At 50.8% G+C, this 22105-nt stretch overlaps 2 protein-coding genes across 2 annotated transcripts in view; both read left to right on the plus strand.

The window, feature by feature from the left end:
- Nucleotides 1-209: 209 nt before the first annotated feature.
- LOC141415594 (uncharacterized) lies at nucleotides 210-8210 on the plus strand. Its single transcript, XM_074052570.1, has 2 exons — nucleotides 210-296; nucleotides 7650-8210. Exons 1-2 carry the CDS (start codon nucleotides 294-296, stop codon nucleotides 8208-8210), a joined length of 564 nt encoding a protein of 187 aa, XP_073908671.1. The 5' UTR covers nucleotides 210-293.
- A 246-nt stretch (nucleotides 8211-8456) lies between these two features.
- The window catches only part of Ptch1 (patched 1), a 52221-nt gene continuing 38572 nt past the window's right edge, over nucleotides 8457-22105 (plus strand). The window contains exons 1-2 of the mRNA XM_074052569.1: nucleotides 8457-8654; nucleotides 10347-10539. Coding sequence (XP_073908670.1) covers nucleotides 8457-8654; nucleotides 10347-10539 — 391 coding nt within the window. The remainder of the gene's footprint in view (nucleotides 8655-10346; nucleotides 10540-22105) is intronic.

Below are 22105 nucleotides of genomic sequence, written 5' to 3' on the forward strand. Positions count from 1 at the left end.
GCGCGCCGGGGTTTTTACGCTTTCCGTTCCTTTTGTAAAGACGGAGGAGGAGGAGAAGACCAAGGCGAAGAGGAAGAAAACGACGGCGACAGGGAAGACAAAGGGACCCGCAGCGACAAGGCCAGGGGGAGACCCAGGGAGACAGACAGGGAGAAGCGGAGGACCAGGGAAAAAAAAGAAAAAGAAAAAGAAAAGGAAAAAAAAAAAAGGGGAAATTGATGTGAAAGCTAACCAAGCCCAGCAGCGTCCGTGCCATCGGTACCCGCGCTCCAGGCAGGGCTTGACGGCCGGCTATGGTGAGTGCTGCCCGTGCGCCCCGGGGACGGGGACGCAGCAGCGATCCGCGCGCGGGCCGTGGCGGTGGGGCTGGGTGGGCTGTGCCGCCCCGGGGTGGCCGCGGGAGCGCGGGTCCCGTGTGTGTGTCTGCGCAGGGCGCACGCCCGGGCCTCCCACCCCCTCCACACACTCCCGGGGCGCGGAGAAGAAGGCGGTGGTGGCGGGGTGGGGAGCTGGCTGCGACGGGGAACAGCTCCGGGGGGGAGTTCCCACGGAGGGGGTCGCCGGGGATCTCATTTTCACGCTTGAAAAGGTCGCCACCTTGGCTTCCGCTCCTCATCAGCCTGGTGGTGGCTACTGAGTCGCAAAGTGGAGTCGCAGAGCTGGTGATGGCAGGGCTGGTGCGGCAGAGTGACAGCGCCGGGCCGGGTGGAGTGGGGTGGGGTAGGATGGGGCGGGGGGGAGGGCAGGGGTCTCAGCCTGGGAGCGCGCGCGGAGGCGACTTGTCTCGGTTGGCTCTGGGCAGCTTTGCAGACAGCCCCCGGAGGGGACGGCGCCCCGCTCTGTACCCACACTCCGGCTCCCCGACACCTGGCTGGGTGGGGCCCCTAGGGCTGCAGAGAAGCCAGCACCTTGCCAAAATCCGGGGCGCCAACACTCAACCTCCCCCGCCGCCGTGGGTGGGAAAAGGAAAAAAAAAAAAGGGGGCCAAAGGGGTGCTCTGACTTTCCCGGGGGGCCATGCGTACAGGAGAGGTATGTGTTGACTCTGGCGCCCACGTTTTCGGACGCTCTGGTGCCTGCCACCCATTAAAGAGGTGGGCGGGTATCCCAGGGCTAAGAGCAATGAGTGCGGCCTCGGGGAAGCCTGGAAGTGGGTGATCCAGCACAGGGACCACTGTGCCTCAGGGTGACTTGTACTGTGTCTGTACTACACATTGGAGTTCAGGTCTAAAAGAATGCCTAGTGTGTGGATGAACAGTAAATCCAAAGGTTTCTGATCTTAATTTCTGTCACCTAAGAAGAGCCACCCGGATTGTTGTCTGAGGAAGACATCCAGGGATCTCTGTTTTCCAGGACATGGGAGAAAAGACTATCTTCTCCTTATTTATTCTTTCTCCCTGGAGAGGAAACACACAAAAGAACTAGACACAAATAATAAAGACCCACGATGGGTGGCTCGAAATATTTAATAATTGGGTCACTGAGGTCTAGAGCTACAATAGTCTTTTTCCAGAGTTCTGTGTGTGTTCCTCTTTTTTTTTTTTGGCTCCAGTGGTTCAACATGAAATTAATTGCCTCTACAAAGAAAGACAATGCTTTTGGTGTCATCCTTTGTTACTGTAACTTATTATTGCTGGGTGGCACCTCAGGATACATTGTTGCCTCAGGTGCATTGTGTCCCCATGTTGTGAAACAAGGGGCTTTCAATGGTGAGTTTGTGTGTGTTCCACTTGTCACCCAGCTTCCTTCCCACCAGGCTGTAAAATGCCTTTGAATTCATGATCTTTTTAAATTAAAATGTTCCTTCAGAGTGGACACCAACAGGCTCCACCATCTTAATATACCCATTCTCAATTTGCGGTATTAGCTTCATCTCAAATTCACTGTGAGAGGTGTATCTAATTTCTGGTTATAATCTCGTCATAATCTGACAAGCTATTTGAACAGGAGTTAGCACTATCAGGAATTATTTTGTGGAAAGGGAAAAAAAAAGGCTGTTTTACAAACTGCCACTTTCTACAGATAAAAATTTATGGGGTAAATCAATATGGATTAAAATATGTTCTCTTTCTCTCTCTCTCACACACACACACACACACACACACACACACACACACACCTTTTATTTTCTCCAGCCTCTGCCACAGTGTATAAAGCCCTATTGAGATGTGTAGGCGTGATGTGTAAACCGGATTAGCAGTATGAAAGAAAGACATACAATAAGGTGGAATTGTTTTACTTCCCTTTCATTTCTCATGCCTATATCTCTAATAAATTTGTTGCTCCAGCAATGTGTCAAAGGGATCATGTTGCTTAGCTGCTTTTTCATGTGAGACCCAATGGCAGAGATCATGGAAATGAACGGTATGCCTTCCGACACATTCAAAGTGTGATACAGACATTTTAGACAGGGAGATAGAGATGAGGCAAGAGAGATGGAGGAAAAATTGTTCCTGCTCTGCTCTGGGTCTTTCAAGACAAACTATCCATTAAAGGAAAGCAGTGTAGCTAAGGAGATACTTGGGTAAGCTGGCAGGGAATCCACACAAGGGTAAGTGCTGTGTTTTCTTTCAAGTGCATTGAAAGCTCTGAACATTCTCTCTGCAATTGGTGACATTCTTAGCAAGAGAATACCAATAGCTTTTGGCACTGCAGAAAGTAATTTCCCTTTCAAGCATTTAAAACCTAGAGGAATCAACATGAGGATTTCTGGGACCTTCTGAGGATGTCTCCTCTGTCCAGTCCTTCCCTCTCCACCTCCCCCAGCCCACTGTAAAGCTCAAAAAAAAAAAAAATGCCAGTGCTCCTGGGTTGTGCTGTAGACATCTCATTTACTCCTTTGTGGGGTTGAGAGCAGCTTCCCATTAAAGGAGATCAGGGGTAATTAGCGGCATTATTTTGACAAGTTGGCTAGAGCTGTTCTCCTTCCTCCAGCCTGGGGTGGGGATGGGGGTGGGTGAGGGCAGGAAACTGGAAGGTGGAGGGGAGTCAAGCCCAGTGGTTTTGCATTTTGTGGCTGCTGAGTCTTTGCCCCCTCCTCCCTGAAACCTTTTAGACTCATTTTCTCCCGTCACCTTTTAAGTAAATACAAAAACTGCCAATGACCAAATAAGAAGGCATTCTTAGGGAGCCAAGAAAATGCAGTGGATGGTGGTAGCACACTGGCTTGAGTTGGGTCAAGACTCCATTCTTACCCAGCTTTGAACTATTCAGGCCCTGGCTGGTGACCCTCATCCTGTGCCCTGGACTTCCCTCCGTGAGTAGATATGACCCATCCTCGAGACAAAAATGCTGTAGGATTTAATGCCATGTTCGCAACTCTTTGGACTTTTGCAAGACCATGTTAAACTCGGTTAACAAAATTACAAATGGCCCAAAGGTTGAAGTGACTGGAATGCGTTTACCCTTTTGTGCATTTGTCCTCTACAGAAGTTAGCTCAATCACTCTGGATTTTCAAAGACACACATTTGGTTGGAGCTGAGAAACCAGTGAAAAGTTAAACAATTTCACTGTGGCCTCTCCTAACTTCCCCAACACAAAGGGCAGATGTTTTATTTCAGTGTCATCTTATCAATTGGATAATCTGAAGTCATTTTCAAGATGTGTGTGGCATGGCCTTGGATATGTGAAACAGTGGGACAGAGAAGGGAAAAGTGAGGGAATCCAGAGTTGAAGGAATCTGTGTTTGAAAACTGCAGAGTCCAGTGAAATAAGCCTTGGATCATGCTGGGGAGACAAAAATGACAACTTATGCATTGAGATGAACCTTTGTTTGGAAAGCTCTCGCTTTCCTAGAGGCTGGCAACTCCTGCTGGTTGATAAGGCTCTAAACGCTTGCTTCTTGGTAACTCTTCCAAAAGGAGAAAAGCCTAGAAAGGGGCTGTGTTCCCAGCAGACACCTTCGCAGGCCTGGCTCCTGTGATCTGCCTCATCTCAGGTCTGTGGAATCCTTGTGGTTAGTTGGAAGTTAACAGGGCATGCATATTAAAGCCCAAAACGCTTACAAATGTAAATAAGGGTAGATTGATTAGGAACAACATTATCGCTAGGAATGTGGCACTCGTTTGCATCACCTAGGAGGCAAATTGGGGGCAGCCTCAGCCCTGACCACCCACGTCGAGCAGGCTTTTACATTGGCTCCTCTTCCCTTTCTTAAAACGTTACAGAAACAAGGCCAATTAGATCCTCAAAGTAATTCATCTCTGTGTATGAAAAAAGCAGACCACAGGGGAAGAGGCGGGTGGGGGGTGGGGAGATTAAGAGTGCTTGTTAGAGCGAGGCTGGGGATTGCGTCCTGGAACCAATGGGTAGAATTTACAGGCCTGGACCATTGTCTGAGATGCTGAAAAGTTAACCTATCAAACAGCGGGGGAGGGGGCTCAGGGCGCTGAAAACCTAGGGGATCAATGTTCAAAACGTTTAGGAATTAAGTCAAACGAGCCCGAGTGGAAAGAGCTTTGCTATTGAAATGATGCACACGGAGCAGGAAGCAGGAGGAGGGAATCTGCAGCTGCGTGCGGAAATGCAGAACCCTTACGTGTACACGGCCTGTAATTTCATTCCAGAGTTCCATAATCCAAATCACTATACTGACACTACAGTAAATAGAAGACAAAACTAGGAGGAAAAACTAGTACTTTGATCTAAAACATTGTAAAGAAATTCGAAAAGACAAACCTAGCAACGTGTTTATGGCAACATAGTTACTTGCCATACAAGTAACCAAGGCTGACATTTAAAGTAGGGCTACCCTACTCCCGCCCCCCACCCCAGTCTTTAGAAAACAATTCCAGCAGTAAGCATTAAACAGTTTGACTTGAAATGTCTGCAGAAACGCTCGGAGAAAGCTCATACAGTAAGCCACCTTCTGCTTCATGCTATTTGTCAAACATCATAAAGACTAGGATTTTACTCCCAAGGTTAAAATAGCTATGTGTCGAGCCCAGTCTTCCCGTGCTGTTAAGAACGCAGTGTCATTTTCACCGCACCGTGCTTGCGTTCCCTTCTGGGTTTTAGCAGCTCTTCCCAGAGTCGCTCAACAATCACGTGCTCCTTTAGGAGTTAGGAGTTTTGAATTTCCGCGCTGGCCTGAGTTCTCAGGTCCCCTTGATCGCGTGAAACCACCGCCCGCCCCCCCCCCCCGCCTCAAACGCTTCTACCCTCTTTGTCTCTCTTTACTCCCCAGGACACCCTAACCCGCTCCAGGAACCGCACGCACAGTTTTGGGGGTTCAGGATTCAGGGAGCAAGGCCTCTCAATGGAACCAGAAAAAAAGAGAAAGCTAGAGGGAAGGTGGCGAGGCTAGGAAGAGAGGGACGAGATGGAGGAAGAAGGGCAAGCGGAAAGAGCCAGGGGAAAGGATCAAGGGAAGAAGCAGGGATTGCGGGACCGCCCGAGAGGAAGGAAGGGGGAGGGGAGGGCTGGCGGACGGACCCCCTGCGGGAGCCGCGTGCACCGCCCCCGGTGGCCCGCTCGCCCCTCCGCAGCCCCTAGCGGGCCCGAGCCGCCGGCGCGGGGCTGCAGAATGGGAAGAGCCCCGTGCGCGCAGCCATTGGCCGGCGGCGGGGACGCCGCGCGCGCATTGGGCAGCGGAAGGGGGCCGGGCCGCCTCCAGGAATGTACTACGGCGCGGCCCGCACGTCCGTCCGCGCCGCGCCGGCCTGGGGAGCGCGCCTCGCTCGGGCCTCGGGGAGGCCGCGCTGCAAGCGGGGAGCCCGCCTGGGCGCGGACCCGGAACTCCGAGCTTCCTACCTGCTGCTCCTCTCGGGCCGCGCGGGCGCGGAGAGGTCCGGGGCCCTCCCCACCCCACGCCACCCCCCACCGCCAGGCGCGAGCGTGCGCGCATGCGGGCGCACCCTGGCCCGCGCGCGCGCGCACGAGCCTCCCGGCGCGGGGGTCACGTGGCTGCGCGGGCTCCGCCTTCTTCCCCCCCCGCTCCTCCCCCTTTCCCTCCATCTGGGTTTCTTTCTTTCCTTTCTTTCTTCTTTTTTTTTTTTTCAATGAACACACACCGTGTGCATCTTAAAGCCACACTGCCCCATTTCACGACTTCAGTCTCTACTGCGGGTGTCTCTGCAGTTCAATTCAGTAAAGAAAAAAAAAAAAGGAAAAGGAAAATGAAGCAGAATACAGGGTTTCTGGGTCTGGTATCTACTGCAGGGAGGAACTTAACTCGAAAGTGTAAGAGAAATATTCCGCTTTACAGAAAGTGGTTTATCTTATTTTATTTTAAATCTTCCTCAAATAAAAAGCGTAGAAACCTGCTATGTAGAGTTTAATTTCTCTCTGGCCCCAAGGTCCACCCCTGAAAGGTCGCGTGTTTTCTTCCCCAACGGAAAGCGAATCCCCGGGATGCCTTGGTGACAGTGGACGCAATGTCGGGGACAAATCTTCGCGATCTGCGCATGATTTGTTTCGAATGAACCCATATCAAAGCCTTTATTCTCCCCTACGTCACGCTATTATCACATATAACATAAATGCATACCGATTTTGGTTAAAAAATTATAAAACTGATTTTATAAAACTGACTTTCTATTAAGGATGTGATTAATCAGAAAGGCCCAAATGAACTCAAAACAATCATGCAAGCTTTCTCAAGAAAACAATTGCATTTCTTTGGGTTGGTAAAAGGATCCTGTTGCTTCTTTGAATTAAAGATTCAAATTTTAAAAAAAAGCGCCTCTCTGCCTCCATGAGATTGCTTCGGTGCCTGGATTCCACGTTTATAGGACACAACTGCGCTGTCGTTTTCTTTGGGTGGGGGGTGGGGGGTACGGTGAGATGGATTTTCAGAAAGGGTGGCTTTTCCTCAACGTCCTTGCTTTCCCCTTTAACTTCCCATTTTGTTTATCTTAATGCAAGGCGTTGTTCCCTGCGAGAGCCCAAGTCTTGCCTTTAGTTATAAAAGAAAAGAGGAGGAAAAAAAAAAAAAAATCTGGCACACACTGACGCACTATCCACCACCCTGTCATTATTGGTGCAGGCCTGGGAATTCAAGCCGGACCTCCCAGATTCGCTGCAGCTCGAGGCCAAGGTGCCTCTGAAAGGGTTTTCTTTGAGGAATTTCAGAAGTTGTTTAAGCGCTTTTTCAAAAAAAAAAAAAATTATTACATATCTCCCGGTGTCTATCACGAAGCAAATGCTCGTGTGTGTGTGTGTGTGTGTGTGTGTGTGTGTGTGTGTGGTGGGTGCGCGCGCGCGCGTGCGCGTGTGCGCGCAAAAGGCGTCTCACAAAAAAAAAAAAAAAAAAGACACTGTTGAAAAGGAATAAGAAAGAAAGGGGGGGGGAGCATTCCTTAATGGAAGTATTGCATGCGAGAAGGTTGGCGCTCTCGGAGGCTCCCCCCCGACGCTGGGGATGCACACACTGGGGTTGCCTACCTGGGTGGTCTCTCTACTTTGGTGAGCTGTTGCTAAGCAGCTAATAATAGTCATGTTTGCTGAGTAATTTCTGCCCTCCGCGAGCCAATCGCGTCGCAGAAATCCAAGCCATCTGACAGCCCCGGGGGCGGGAGCTCCAGCCTTGCCTTTTTCTCTTTCGCTCGCTCTCTCCCCCTCCACCCCTCCCCTCCTCCTCCTCCTCCTCCTCTTTCTCCAAATGGAGAGAGTTCTTTTTTTTCTTCTTCCATCTCATCTATTGAATCAAGGAGCTGCTGCGGCCGCTGCCCGCTGCACACACACACAGCGGAGTCCCCAGGTCCCGGGAGCGAGAGAGGCGCGCTGCGCGGGGACAGAATGGTCCAACGGGTCGGCAAGGAGCACAAGAAAACAGAGTCCGGGACCGAGCAGCCACCGCGAGCCCAGCAGCCAGAGCCCGAGCAGCAGCTTCAGGAGCCGCCACCGCCAGCAACGGGAGCAGCAACAGCGGTGGCTGTCCCGGCCCGGCAGCGCTGAGACCCGCTGGGCACCTTCGGACCTCGCGGCGGCGGCGACCGCTCAGGCGACCCGGGAGGCGCCCAGGCAGCCAGCGCGGCCGGCGGGAGCGGCGGGGATTTGCTGGCGCTTTCTGCAGTGAAGGGGTCGCTGCGGGGCGGGGGGCGGGTAAGGGGGACTTGGGGACCGCGCCGAGCGCCCGGGAAGCGCCGGAAGGACAGGCTAGCTGCTCCGCGCGCAGGCTCTCGCCCTCCCGCGAACTGGATGTGGGCAGCGGTGACCGCAGAGACCTCGGGACCCCTGCGCAATGTGGCAATGGAAGACGCAGGGTCTGAGTCCCCGGCAGCGGCCGCGGCCGCAGCGGCAGCCGCCGTGTGAGCAGAGGCAGCAGCAGCAGCAGCAGCAGCAGGAGAAGCAGCAGCAGCAGGTCTGTCAACCAGAGCCCGAACCCGAGCAGCCCGCGGCCAGCAGTGTCCTCGCGAACCCACAGCCCAGTCGCGCCAGGAGTCCGCAGCAGCAGCAGCAGCAGCAGCGCGCCGGGCCGCCCGGGAAGCCTCGGTCCCCGCGGCGGCGGCGGCAACATGGCCTCGGCTGGTAACGCCGCCGAGTGCCAGGACCGCGGTGGCGGTGGTGGCGGCTGCAGCGGGACCCTGGGCCGGCCGGCTGGCAGCGGGAGGCGCAGACGGACCGGGGGACTGCGCCGCGCCGCTCTGGACCGGGACTATCTGCACCGGCCCAGCTACTGCGACGCCGCCTTCGCTCTGGAGCAGATTTCCAAGGTGCATTTCAGACTCTCCTCCCACTTTCTCTTCCCTCCTCTTCCTTTTGGGATCCACACACACACACACACACACACACACACACACACACGCTCCAGGAAAAGCAGCAGACAAGAGAGGAGTGAAAAATTCAAACCCTCCCTCCGATCCTAGGAGGAAAGGGCTGTCTGAGGTCCGCAGGGGGTGGAGGTGTGCGCGTACACACACACGCACACGCACACGCACGCACACACGCGCCCTCCCTGGCGTGCCTTTTCCGGAGCAGTACACAGTGGACCACCTCGAGGGCGCCCGCGGCACTGCCCTGCGCGCTGCCCCCTGCCCCGGACCTCCCTTCTCCCCGCGCCTCTGCCCCTTCTTTGCAGCCTAAACCTCTGTAATGCTGCCACATTTCTTAGCATCTTGGAGGGGGAGGCGGAGTGGAGAGAGGGAGAGAGAGAGAGGAAGGAAGGAGGGAGCCAAAATAAAGGTGGTTTCCTTTTTTGGCAACCCGTTTGGCTTTTGTTGAGCACCAAATCTCTGCTCCCTTAAAAATTGTCCTCAGCAAAAGACATTCCCTACACACACACCCTCCACCCCAATTTCTTTATCCAGTTTTGGAGCCGTCTCATCTCAAGGCCGGACGCGGAGAGGGACAGTTGTAAACAAATTGCCACCTTAAATCTGCGGTGCGGGTGTGCGGAGCGGCCGGGTTCATTGTGTTTACGAGGCTTGCTGTAATGTGTGGAATCCGGGGAAGCCGAGCAACGCGGACTGGGGCCCGCTGGGGCTGCGGCCAGCGCCAGGGCAACGCCGCAGCCGGGAGCACAGCCTGCGCTGCTCCGGGCCCTTGCCCTGGTGCACTTGGCTGTGTTGTAAGGTTTAACCAGAAGGGAAAGGGGCGAGGAGGGGAAAAGATCCATGTGGCTGCCCTCTTCCGATCACAAATACTGTCGTAAGTTGCAGATGGCTGCCGCACTTCCTAATTCAACTCACACAGCGTCTCCAAACGCTATAGAAATGCATCGGGAGTTGAGTTTGAGCCCCGGCGGGCTGATCGCGCTCACCACGTGGATCCCCACTTCCTAGCACTCCAGGCTGGGGTCCAGATGGAAGAACTCGCAGGATATTGTTCCCAAAAGCGCGCACGCTCCCGTACTCCCTTCCCCCTCTCCCTCCCTAAGCACCCATCCTCGCCGGGGCACCCGGTGAAGGGTGATCATAATGGATGGTTAACGGGAAGAGGGGGTGGATATGGCTCGCTGGTGCTTAACTATTGGGCTCCATCGCTGTCCCCCCCCCTTTTGCTTCCCAGGTGTGGGCTAGAGTGCCTGTTGGCTTTTGCTTTCCCTTCTATATGGCAGCCCCAGCGGCCCCTGTCACACTCTGAAGGATGCTGCGCGTTGGGGGTGGGGTGGGGGGGTCTCCAAGCTGCCGCTCCCACGCTGCAGTCTGACTTTGATTTGTGGCCGGTCCCCCCCGCACCCCCGACGCTGCTCGCGCTCTCTCTGGCCCACCAGGGTTCCATCCAACATCCTCCCCCCCGCCCCAGGGCAAGTCCCTGCGCTGCGACCGCCCACGCCCCCCCTCCCCACGGCTGTCTGTGGGGAGGGGGAAGGGAGGGGGGATCCCCGAGCGGGTGCGCGCGAGCGGGCGTGGGCGCGCGGGCCGCGACTCCCCGGCGTTCACTCCTCCTTTCTGCTTCGTCCCCAGGGGAAGGCTACTGGCCGGAAAGCGCCGCTGTGGCTGAGAGCGAAGTTTCAGAGACTCTTATTTAAACTGGGTTGTTACATTCAAAAAAACTGCGGCAAGTTCTTGGTGGTGGGCCTCCTCATATTTGGCGCCTTCGCTGTGGGATTAAAGGCAGCTAATCTGGAGACCAACGTGGAGGAGCTGTGGGTGGAAGGTAAGCGCTCGCGCGCTCGTCGCTGCAAAGTCCCCTTTCCTTTCCCTTCCTGTCCCTCCCCTTCGATTGATAAAGATATTTGCCGGCATACACCTAGAGCCTCGCCATGGCCAGCGCCACCCCCGCCCGCACCAGGGGGAATTGTTTATTGTTTGGGCGCCTGGCCTGCAGCCAGGCCCGCCCGACAAAGGCCGCGCTGTAATCTACTCGGGGCGCTGCTGCGTTTTGCTAGGTGTTGTGGGAGAGAGTGGCGAGGGCGGGCGGGCGGGGGCGCGGGGCCCCCTCCGTGGGACAGACCACTGCGCACGGCCTGGGGGGGGAGGGGAGGGCCACTGGGGCTGACCACCTCCACCGGGGCCCCGCCTTGGCCTCGCCCAGAGATGCAGCCTCGGGGAAAGCCTGTCCCCACCGTGGCTTCCCGGCTGGGCTTGGTTCCCTCCCCCTCCCCCCCACCCACGGCGTCCCGAGGAGAATGGAGTGGAGGGTGGAGAGCAAGGCCACCCCTCCGGCTGCAGGCAGTGTGCGCGCCCCCGGCCGGGCTGGGGAGGGCGGGGGGCGGGCGCAGCGCGGGCCTGCGGAGGCGGCGGCGTGTGTGGTCCTGTTTTTGGACAGCTTTCAACTCTGGGGAAAAAAACATTTGTCTCAAGGTACAAAAAAAAAAACGGGGGGGTAGGGGGTAGGGTGAGGAGTGGGGGGGAGGGGAGAGGGAAGGAGTTGGAAGAAAAATAGTAAAGCGCAGAGTGGAACGCATGTTTGCAAAGTAGATTATTGCTGCCTTGCGGGTGGGGGCTTTTTAAATGGAGTTATTCTGGGGCAAGGCTGCATTTTGTGGGCAGAAAGAAGCAATGTGCTTTAAGAGCGTGGATTTGATGGGAGGGGCCGCGGGAGCTCTCCGAAGAGTCCTGCCAGTCTTTTTATCTGCGAGCCTCAGTTTAGGGGTTGTAAATTTAAAATAGATTTCTTCCCCTGAGATGAAGACAACTTACATTCTTTTGGTGATACAGGTTTTATTTATTTATTTACTTATTTTTCTTCCTTTCTTTTGAATTCGTGTTGGTTGGTTTCCTACTTATCTTTTTTTGTAAAGGAAAGAATCCTGCTGTTTGGAAACATTTTAACCCTTTAAACGCTACTTTGGGCTTTTTTTACAAGGCGTTGGGAGGGCCCCAGAACAACCTAGCGCACTCCTATACTACCAGGTAGGAGACAAAATTTGAAAGCTGAAGGGTTACGGTTCTTTGGTCGCCTTTGAGGATGATCTGGGGAAGACTGATTTCCAGAATATTTTGTTTTGCAAGCTTATAATGGAGTATTTAGTTGCGAAGTGGTAATTAAAATAATAATCCCAATAATTAAGACCAGAAGACATTCCTGTCTTAGGTAGCTTGGTAATTAATACAAGAGCGTTCTTTGGATTGAATCAGTTTCGTGCCTCATCGTCAATGGTAGATGAAAGAAGGGTTTTACTGAACAACTTCTATGTCCCCTAGCAACTCATTTCCTGAGCACCTGTGATGACCCTTTAGCACTGTGCTAAGCAAGCACTGGACGCTGCCCAAATGCTTGCACTCAAAGTACTAGAATAAGATGCACTTGCTCTGGACTTGGGGTCACACATGAAATAGGCTATGAAAATTGAGTTAGGAGGAATGAATCTTGGAGGTGGTGAGGCTGAGAGGGAAGGAGGGAGGATGTTCTAGCAGGTGACACCACCACCAGCAGAGCCCAGGAATGGAGGACATTCATTACCAGTTCCTGAGTGACTTGGAGCACAGGACACAAAGAAACTGGCTGTGGTGCTGGCTGGTGTCATAGGCTCCTCTGTGGTCTTTTTTTCCCTGCCACTTCCTGGGTTATACAACTCAAGACCTAGGAGGAAGAGGAAAAACATGCTTAAGGGGGAGCCCAACTGGTTTAGGGAGACGATGTTAGAGAGTGGAAGGTTTTGGGGGGGGGTTATGTTTTGGTTTGGTTTGGTTTTTCCCCAGCAGACAGGCTAAGGACACAACTGAGACCCAGTGACGTTAGCCGCTGAGTTCCTTTTCGAATTTATGGCTCTGAAAATGCAATCCAGTGCATAGTACCGTACCCCTAAGCTACGCCCCCAGCCCCAGGGCGCTGAGCTTTTACTGGACCCCTTTTCAAATGAGAAATCTTGAGCCATCTACATCTCTTTCCGTGTTCCCTTGCCTACAGGTGACTTCAGTCACTAGGTCTCCTGTGGCCTGGACCTTAATCTGTTCATTCATTCATCCATTCCTTCATTGCTAGATTCTTCTCCTGTAGCAGAAACAAGTTTCAGAAACGCAGGTAAGCCCAAGCTAGGAAGCTGCCACCCTGTTGGATAGCTTTCATCTTAGTTCAAAACCACTGGAGGTCTTGTTGCACCATGAGCTTAATCTTCAGGTCAGCAGCCAGTAGAAGAGTGTGAGCATTCGTTTTCAGGAGTAAGAATTCTCTGCTGTCCTTAGACACCAATGAAGGTCAATGAATGAAAGTAACAGCTCCAAGTCTAGGTTTATTTTGTACTTCTGTCTCTTGGATAAATTCCTCATGACTATCAGCAAAGAAGTCGTTACTGACACTTTCTTAGTTGAGACTGGGCAGATTCTGGCCTTGAACTCGTACAGGGACTGGCTACTTGCTAAACACACAAACCAGATAAAGAGGAGTTCTATATTTCCCTGGTTAAAAAGCAGCAGTGAAGAGGGAAGGCTATGGTGTTGAGAGACAGTTTGGGAAAATGGTGTTTCTCTTGTTTAACACACATCCAGTTCCTTGTGTTTATAGGAGTAGATATGCATACAGGCTTACTCGGAGTTTCCTCATCTCTGCCAAAATTTATCTTTAATACAGCCAGCAAATGAAGGGATCTACCTAATAGCCATCTCTTTGACTTTTCATGTTTTAACATGCTATGGAAATGTGACTTGATCAAGCTAGTCGAACCCATTTGCCACAACGTGTGGTTCAGTGTGTTTTATTTATTTATCTGTACATACCCACATTTACACACGAGTCTGTTAAAATGGCCTTATGATTGCCTTTGAGGAAGCTCGGTTACATGTTAGTTGCTAGCTTGGGTCTTAGGGTTAGACTCTTTGCAGTCACAACCATCAGGTCTAGCTCACTGGCGAAGGACCTGATGAGAGTTGGCAAAATATGGGGGGACATCTGTTACTATGGAAACGTGATGGTGGCAGCAAGGAGAAGGGACAGGTTGACATATTAAAGTAGCAACATCCATTCAGCCCATGTTCTCTGGGCTGCTCTGCACCAGGCACCACCCAGAACACCAGAGAGAGGTTGTTGAAAAGCAACAGACCCTGGTGGGGGGGGTGTTCACCCAGCAGGCACACAGACCTGAATGTGGGTGGTTAACATGCCAGACCACAGTGCTAAGACCACCGGGAAGTGGGCCATGCTTTCCAGGCTGGCCCTGGGGAGGAGGCCTGCGCCAGGCACTGGGGCAGGAGGGGTGGAGGTGAGGGGCATCCCAGGTAGAAAGAATAGCAGTGTGACCTCTGGTACCTCACTCCCTTTGGTGGGGGGTAAGTGAGTTGGAGATGGGAGGCTTAGGTCTGTAATCGAGGAGGAGAGGGCTGCCAGCTCTCCTTGCTTGCTGTTCTTTGCCTGTCCTGTGATTTGTATCTGATCTCCCTTATCATCCCTGGTGCCATCACTGCTTTCGCCTGGGTCTCAGGAGGAACCTGACTTCTTTCTAAACTTGCCCGTTTCTCTGTTGGCATATCTTTTTGGTTGAGCAGACTTATCCTCTTAACCTGCCTATTTCCTTTAATGTAATTCTTCTCCTCCATCCCTCCCTCTGACACAAGTTGGTTGTCAAGCTTGTGCTGTGATAGAATATTCAGTTATCTCTGAGCTTTTTTGGTTTTTTTCCTAAAAGCTTACCCAGCCCCTTGCCTCTCTTCTGCAAAGGATAACAGGCTTAAAATGAATCCATATTGCCTTGGTGTTTGGTTATTAAGCACTGTGAAGACCAGGATCAAGGGAGGAGGATGAGAACTGTATTTTTTTTTTTTTTGAAGCGAAATAGAAGAATGTGTTTTAAAAAATACATGCTCAGTATATGTAAGTGCCCTCAAGTTTGTACCTTGACGGCACTAAGCTTTGAGATTCGCCATCCTTTCAGTTTCTTGGCCTTCCCACTGTTGGGGTTTTGGGCTGGATGATCTCTGTGTGAGAGGCTGCCTGTTGTACCCATAAGATGTACCCATCCTTGGCCTCTACCCACTAGATGAATGCCAGTATCACCCTTCTGCCTGTGGCAACCAAAGCTTTTCCTTCATTGCCAGTGCCTCTGGGGAAGGTAGGAGAGTGTGTAAGCTCACTCCAGCTGAGTTTAGAGGATAAATAATTGCTACTAGAAGACCCCCGCTGTGCAGATGGAAGAGTCAGGATGGAGGTGGCTGCAAGGCATTGCCATAGGTGCAAAAGGTTTTGGTCTCGAAGGCATCCTTGTCTTTGTGATTTAGAGAACTCAACGGTGAGCTGAGACTTTCAGTCTCACCAGGACTTCAGAAAACTGAACAGAAGCCTACTGAAGTCACAGCTCCTTTTAGGAGCTCATGGTACACTAGCATCTTTGGTCTCATCTCCTCCAGATGTTTCTGTCACAAGCCACTTTTCCCAAGGTGCCCTATGGAGCAGAGCTGAGGGAGGCAGCAAGGGACAGATGGACCCCAGCCAGTTAGGTAGAACTTGGCTCCACGTTTCCCTGCTCTTCTGAAATGGCCTGGTTTCTGCTCACTTGGACAGTCAGTTTGTGCGCATTTCACAAGGGACAGGCATTACGAGTCTCTGGACCCCCCCCCCCCCGTTTTAAACATGAAGAATACATTTATTTTTATCACATTTAGAGAGTGGTGCACACGAGGTGCAAGCTATTGTGGTGTACCTTTCATGTTTGGAGAAAAATCATCGAAAAAGGAAAACCCAGCAATAATTGCTTTAAAAATATAGCTAGCCTCAAGCGTGCTCTACACTGGGCAGGTGATCAGCCCTGAATTCTCTAGATCCCTGTGCTGCCTGCTGTTCCCGACTGTCAGGATAGCAGCCAGGTTGGGCAAGGGGAATTTCAGATACATCTAATGCCACCCCAAGGTTCCAGAAGATGACAGTTTCCAGATGTATGAGCTGCCTGATGTCAAGATTAATGCTGGCTGGACAAGCTGTGGGAGAACTGTCTGGTTTCCACAAGGCCATGTCTATATCTCATTTGGATTTCTCCTTCAAAGCTGACCTGTGTGTGACCCCTGGAACCCTGTCCACTCCGACAGAGTTGGAACATGTCTGCCCTTACTTGGCTCACCTTATTGGGGGGCACACGGGCTCCTAATTCTGCAGAGGAAGGGACTTCTCAAATGGCTTGCCTCCCACTTGGTCAGTGCCAGCTGTCTGCCCAAGATTGAATCCCAAAGTGTATGCTGTTCTGCTCAGAGGGAGGTGTTTGACTCTCAGAGTTCTTTTGGCTTTTAAAACAAATTGGGAATATGTTTAAATTATTTTAGAGGAGACAGGTTCAATAAAAGCCATTTTGCATAGAAGTGTTTTAACTCTTGGTACCATTTTGATACTCTTTGGGGTGGGGCAGGGAAAGTGGAGCAACTTATCCCTAAAAAAATCATATACTTGTAGGATTCTACTATTGTTACACTTATTTCCTGTGTCCCTCCACTGACTCCCTGAATTTCTTCTTCCTTCCTTCCTTCCCTACCTCCCTCCCTTCCTCCTTCCTTCCTTCCTTCCTTCCCCATTTCTTCCCTCCTGCCCTCCCAAGTGCATCTCTGAAGTTACTAGTGTGAAATCTGAAAAGGTCTCAAGGTCAGCTAAGCTCAAACTGACAGGAGGGAATTAAACTTATTTCAAGCCAGCTGTGGTGACAGCAGAGCTGCCATTTGCTTCCTTGGAGTTCTTGTCTTGGTTGGGGTTTGTTCCAAGACCCTACTCTTCCATGGGTTCCTGCCAGCAGAAGATGTCCTGCTTCTATGGAAGATTCCTGACATTTTTATGGACTTTGGAGGTAACTGTAGAATTCATGGACACGTTCTTTCAATGTTTATCAAACCACCAAGCAGTGTGGGAAAGAGTCTTGGTCCCCTGTCCTCACTGTGACACATGAAGTAGAGAATTTGGTTCTGTAGCATTTCACTTAGCATTTCTGAGCTAAGTGAAACATAAACCATGACATTCCCACCCGGGCTCCCTTCTTCAGCCTTTCCCTGGATGGAACTCATACCAAAGCCATGGGAATGCAAGCTCAGATAGAAACTGAAGAGGGTGGATTTCCTTATCCAAATTTTGGCTGACTGTAGCCTTAGATTTCCATCCTTAAGAGAGGTCTTGGTTGACATTCCAGAGTGCACAGAGTAAGCAGTCACTTGGACCTGGTCAGAAGGAAGAAGCTCCTTAGAACCTCTTTGGTGGGAACATTCTTTGAACACACGGATAGAATTGGGGTCATCAAAATATAAACACTTCTAGTCCTTGTTCTCTGCTGCTAATCCGAATTTGGTTTGCCTGATAACAATTCATAGATTTTTTTTTTTTCTTCTTTTAAGTTGGGTTGAAGACTTTTTTCCCCTGTCCACTGCATCGTCTTGATTTTTTTTTTTCTACATATTCTCCTTTAGCTAGGTTTAAAAGAACTACTTAGCCTTCTGTAATGGTTATGACAATCTGTCTTGAGTTGTTGGGTGCCCAGAAAGTTGGCACCCATCCTTTGCCCCTTCAGGACAGGCGGTGACTATTGTGTTTTACTTGGGGTTCCCGGCATAGTCTGTCTATCACATGTCTTGGGTGGGCAGTCAGGTACCTGTTAATGAAAGACAGATGTGTGGCTGGAGAGAGATTTCTAAGGTGGGTCCCAGAATGTCCCTAGGCTCTGAAGGTGAGGCCTGTGAGAAGCAAGTTCCCATGTCACAGCACAAACTCTCTTTAGTATCATTAGGATAATAAAGTGAAAAGCTGCAGTAGACCTCAATGTGGCAAGCAAGATAGTTGTTGATGAAACATGCACAGAAGTAAGCAACACGAACTGAAAATGGGCCTTAAGTCAATGTGCGTACTTACTCCCCCCCCTTCAATTGTTGCTTAAGGGCTTCTGGCCCTTAGCTCAGGAATCCTGCCCAAAAATGCCAGATGTATTACACAGTCGAGTATTGCAATGTAAACACTGCTGTGTGCCACGAGGCAGGGTGGTCCGTCTCCTGTTTGAGGAGAACAAGAGACAGAGAGAGGAAGAGAGGGGCAGGCCCATTGCTTTGCAGTGAGTGCAGTGGTACTCATTGTGTTTGGGGCTGCACAGATAAACTAACACTTTGGAATAGCAAAGAATTGTAACTTGGATTTGGATGCCAAAGACAGCAAGATGTGGCTTGGATCCTGTTGCCTCATTGAGTCAGATAAAGTTGTAAAATGTTGTGCAGCAGCTGGGGGTGTAGCCCAGCGGTAGAGTGCTCACCTAGCATGGGCAAAGCCCTGGATTCGAACCCCAGCCAGCACCACCCCCCCACACACACACAGAAAAAAAAAATTGAACAGAATGGGGGTGGAGAGTGGATAGGAAGAAGCTATGGTGGTCCAAGTAGCATCCTTTTCAGATACTGTGAACATTGTCCTTGTCATCTGCTCTTAGTTAAATTGAAAGGGAGGGGAAGCCAGGCCAGGGAGGCAATCATGACCTCCTACAGTGTCAGAGGAAGCCTGCTGGGCTGCTTCACCTCCTGGGTGTAAACCCAAGATTTATCACAGGGCTGCTCTGGTATTTGGTAGCACTGGGTGGGAGAGCCTAAGATAGGGTCAAAATAAATACCTTCCAGTTTGCTTGTGCTCTGGGGATAGAAGCGAGAAGTGTACTGTAAGTGACGATTTGGAGGTGAGAAAAACTTTCCAGCCACCTTGGCCCTTCCTCCAGCCAAGGTGTTTTATTTTCAGTGCCACAGGCAGGTAAAAGAATTGCCTAGACAGAACATAGACTCAGAAGTCCTTGCACTGACTGACCTCAGTCTTGTTGATAGTCACACAAACACCTTTTGTGAGTTAATACGAAATCAGATTTTGCAAATTGTTAAAATATTTTCCTGATTCAAAACAATCCATTCTGTAGAGTGATCTGAGCAGACTGCTTTAAGAAGTGATGATGAGAAGAACAGGAATTTTGACATTAAGGAAGTCTTGATTCTCCCTTTCCTCCCCTTTTTTGAATTCTCCCATCTTCCCCACCCCCAACTCCCTGATTTCCTTTGCCCCTTCAATGGGAAACCAGAAACCTTCACAATATACACTTACCCATCACACACACACTTTTTAAGTGGAGGCTTTCCAGGCATGAAAATCACAAAAGAAATGTTCCTCACTGCTTAAGAAATCATTTTTTTCCCTTGTACCTGATTGTACCACCAGCACCCCCATGAAGTGCAACCCACAAAATGACACATAATACAGTATCATCCTTTTAGCCCCTACATGGTCCAAGAAAGAATTGCATGTGTTTAACACCTTGCTTAATTGCAAACAAAGCTTGCAATTTGTGAGAAGTGGGATTAGGGCTAAATATCTATTAACTGCTCTTTCTAGAGATTTGGGGGAGTAGGATGACCCCCTTTTTTTTTTTCTTCATCTTTTTTTTTTTTTTTTTTTAATAGGCTACAGTTTCACATGGCTTCCAAAAGAAATCTCTCTCTGTTTTTGTGTCCCAACCCAATTGATTTATCATTTTGCTTGCAAGCAGATCCAGAATGTTAGGGCAAGAACACACTCACTTTTTTCTCGTAACTTTTTTGTTGCGGGCCGAAACCAGTTGACTTGGATAAATTTTTCTGCGGCCTGAATGTAGCCAGCAACGTGGAAAAATCTTGCCATTCAGGGCCGTCTGAATGTACATTTCAGCCACACAGTGAGCCTCATTGGTAGGCACTGGAGTGCTAAATGCAACCATTTTTCGCAGCAGCCCGTGAGAGGGGTGATTAGCATAATTAGCACGGAGCAGCTATACATATGGAAATCCTGAGTGTGTAAATGCCAGCTGCGGTGTAAAATTTATGTCAGGGGTCGGCAAGACTGTGCGAAAGTATTGTGCTCCAGCTGCAGGTCAGGGCGGCCAAAGCTTACCTCCTTTTCTCTCGTTGGTGAATACGCCAAACAGAAGAGAAAGAGAAATATAACAGATACGGCTTTGATGGAACAGCCCAGTTCTGTGCAAGAGGGACAGTTGTGTGACACACACACACACACACACACACACACACACACCTTTCCCTACCGCTTGGATTGACTCCATGCGCGGTCTGGATGAGTGGGGGACTGGGATGGGTGGTGGGCTTTGGTAGGTGAACGGATCCAGTGATTTCCCCAGGGGAAAAGCTCCAAAGTCACTGGAGTTGTACTGGAAGTATTAAAAAGCAAAAAGCTGTTTTTGGTTTTCTCCGCATCCTCTCACCCTCAACTCTTTCCTACCCAGATTGTTTCTGGGGGTGGGGGTGGGGGGTTGATACCTGCTGGGTGGGCATTTTGACCTTTAGGAGAAAAGGAACCTTCTTGGAGGCTAAGCTTCATTGGTGGGACTTTCCCAAACTGCTGACTGGGTTTGGAAAAGAGCTAGGTTTTTTGCTTTTTTTTTTTTTTTTTTTTCTTTTTGGTGAGTCTTGCTCCCCCCACCCCACCAAGAGCAACCATACGCCTTCCCTTTTCTACCTACCACCAAACTCCTTATAAATTAAGAAAAAAAAAAAAGTCCATAGATTTCTTGTTTGAAAGCCTCGTACCTTTGAAATGCCTGATAGGGGAACTTTACTCTGAGTTTATACGTTTTGAACTCAAAGCATTTTTTATGCCACACCTCTCCCACTGTTTTTTTTTTGTTTTGGTTTGGTTTGGTTGGTGGCTGTAAGAAGAAGTGGTGTTGACAGAATATAGTTCACAGCGGGCTGACCCGGTGATGAAACTTCCTCGCAGCACCAGGGGGTCCTTATGTACGAGCTCCTAATCCAACTAAGCCAGAGAGCAACAAAATCATGAAAGTGGCTCCCAGTGATGTGCCTCTTCCCGCACAGATGCAGAGGGAAGGACCTTTGCAGGAGATGAGTCAGGCCACTGATGTGCCACGGAGCCTGCTTGCAAAGGTGGTCATTGTCTTTTTCCCCAGGGCCAATGAAAAGAGGCCTGAGCTGGATAATGGCAGGAAGACCCGCCCAGAGCTGAGGGGTGATGTCAGCCCCACAGAAGCTGGGGGGAAGGGAGCCAGGGTTAATGTTAATACAACAGCCTGACTGCTGTCATAAGGAACCTGCCCAGAAAGCTCCTGGGTTTGTTGTTGGGTTATTTTCTAGAACTTGATAAGAGGGTGCTGTCTTGCATGTAGGTCCCACTGCTTGCTGGATGGAACCTTGGGTGTGCTCCTTTCCTGCGGGACGATGGGACTTGGCTTGTGTCACCGAGTTTGCAGGCAAGGTCATGGTAGAACTCGGAACAGCTCTCGGCTTGGAAAGTGACGCAGTAAGGGATAGAGGACATTTTTGGCTGTGGTAGCACTGTATCTACTCCTCACTTGCTGCTGTAGTGAGTGATGGATGGAGAAGGGGCCACCCAACAGATGCAGGGTTGTGTTGGGAGTTGCAACCAGCAGCAAGTCCAGCTGACCTGATTGCATCCGACAGGGCGAGCCGGTTGGTCTCGGGGAAAGCCATTCAGAGGAAGCAGCTCAGGCGAGCCTGATAACAGATGGCACTGCAAGCTGCTAGTCTGTGGGGTGGGGGGGAGTAATGGGGAGGGGGTGCTTGCCCCAGGCACATGGACGGCTTGGAACCCTGAATGGGTGGGTGCCTGTGCACTGCCTGTGCACAGCCCATCTTGTTTTCTGGTGAGGTCTGTGGGTGAGTGGATGTGTCCTGCTCTGGGTGTGTCTGTGGTTGTCACCTCGCTGGGCCGTCTTCCTGAGTACAGATAAGGGCTGTCCCATTCCAGCCTTTTCCCATGGCAACACCCAAGGGCACACTCTCACAGAACCTGCAGCAGCTCTTGGCCACTCATGAATAAAAGAGGTGGGTGGAAGACTGGCTAAGTCTCACAGCCCCTGATTTTTCAGTCAATTGCCCAAATTACTGCATCTTCATTTTTTACAATTTAGAAAATGAGCCAGTGAAAATAATTTTGCAGTTATAGCCTTTTTTTGCTCTCACAGTAACTAATCTCACCATTGAAAGAAGGACCTAAAACGACTAAAGGAGGGAAAAAGAAAAATCTCTCTAGAGACTGTTAGATAATTCATGGGATTAATCGAATGCAAATGGTACACTTGCATATACACAGACCCCATTTTCCTAATTGGATGCTGAGTGGGTACTTTGCAGACTGAAAGGGTCATTTGTTTTGACTGATTGACTTTTTGAGGCTTTGGGGGGAATTAATATCTTGTACAGATGACTGCCTGTTCCCAGGACTCTGTACTGAGACAGCTCAGTGACTTATCCATTCAGTGCACTTGGAGTGTGTGCCATGCCTCTGCGCCTGCACACACGGGCGGGAGTGAACAAAAACTATTCCTCCT

This window comes from Castor canadensis, chromosome 13 (genome assembly GCF_047511655.1).
Source record: "Castor canadensis chromosome 13, mCasCan1.hap1v2, whole genome shotgun sequence".
Classification (NCBI taxonomy): Eukaryota; Metazoa; Chordata; class Mammalia; order Rodentia; family Castoridae; genus Castor; species Castor canadensis.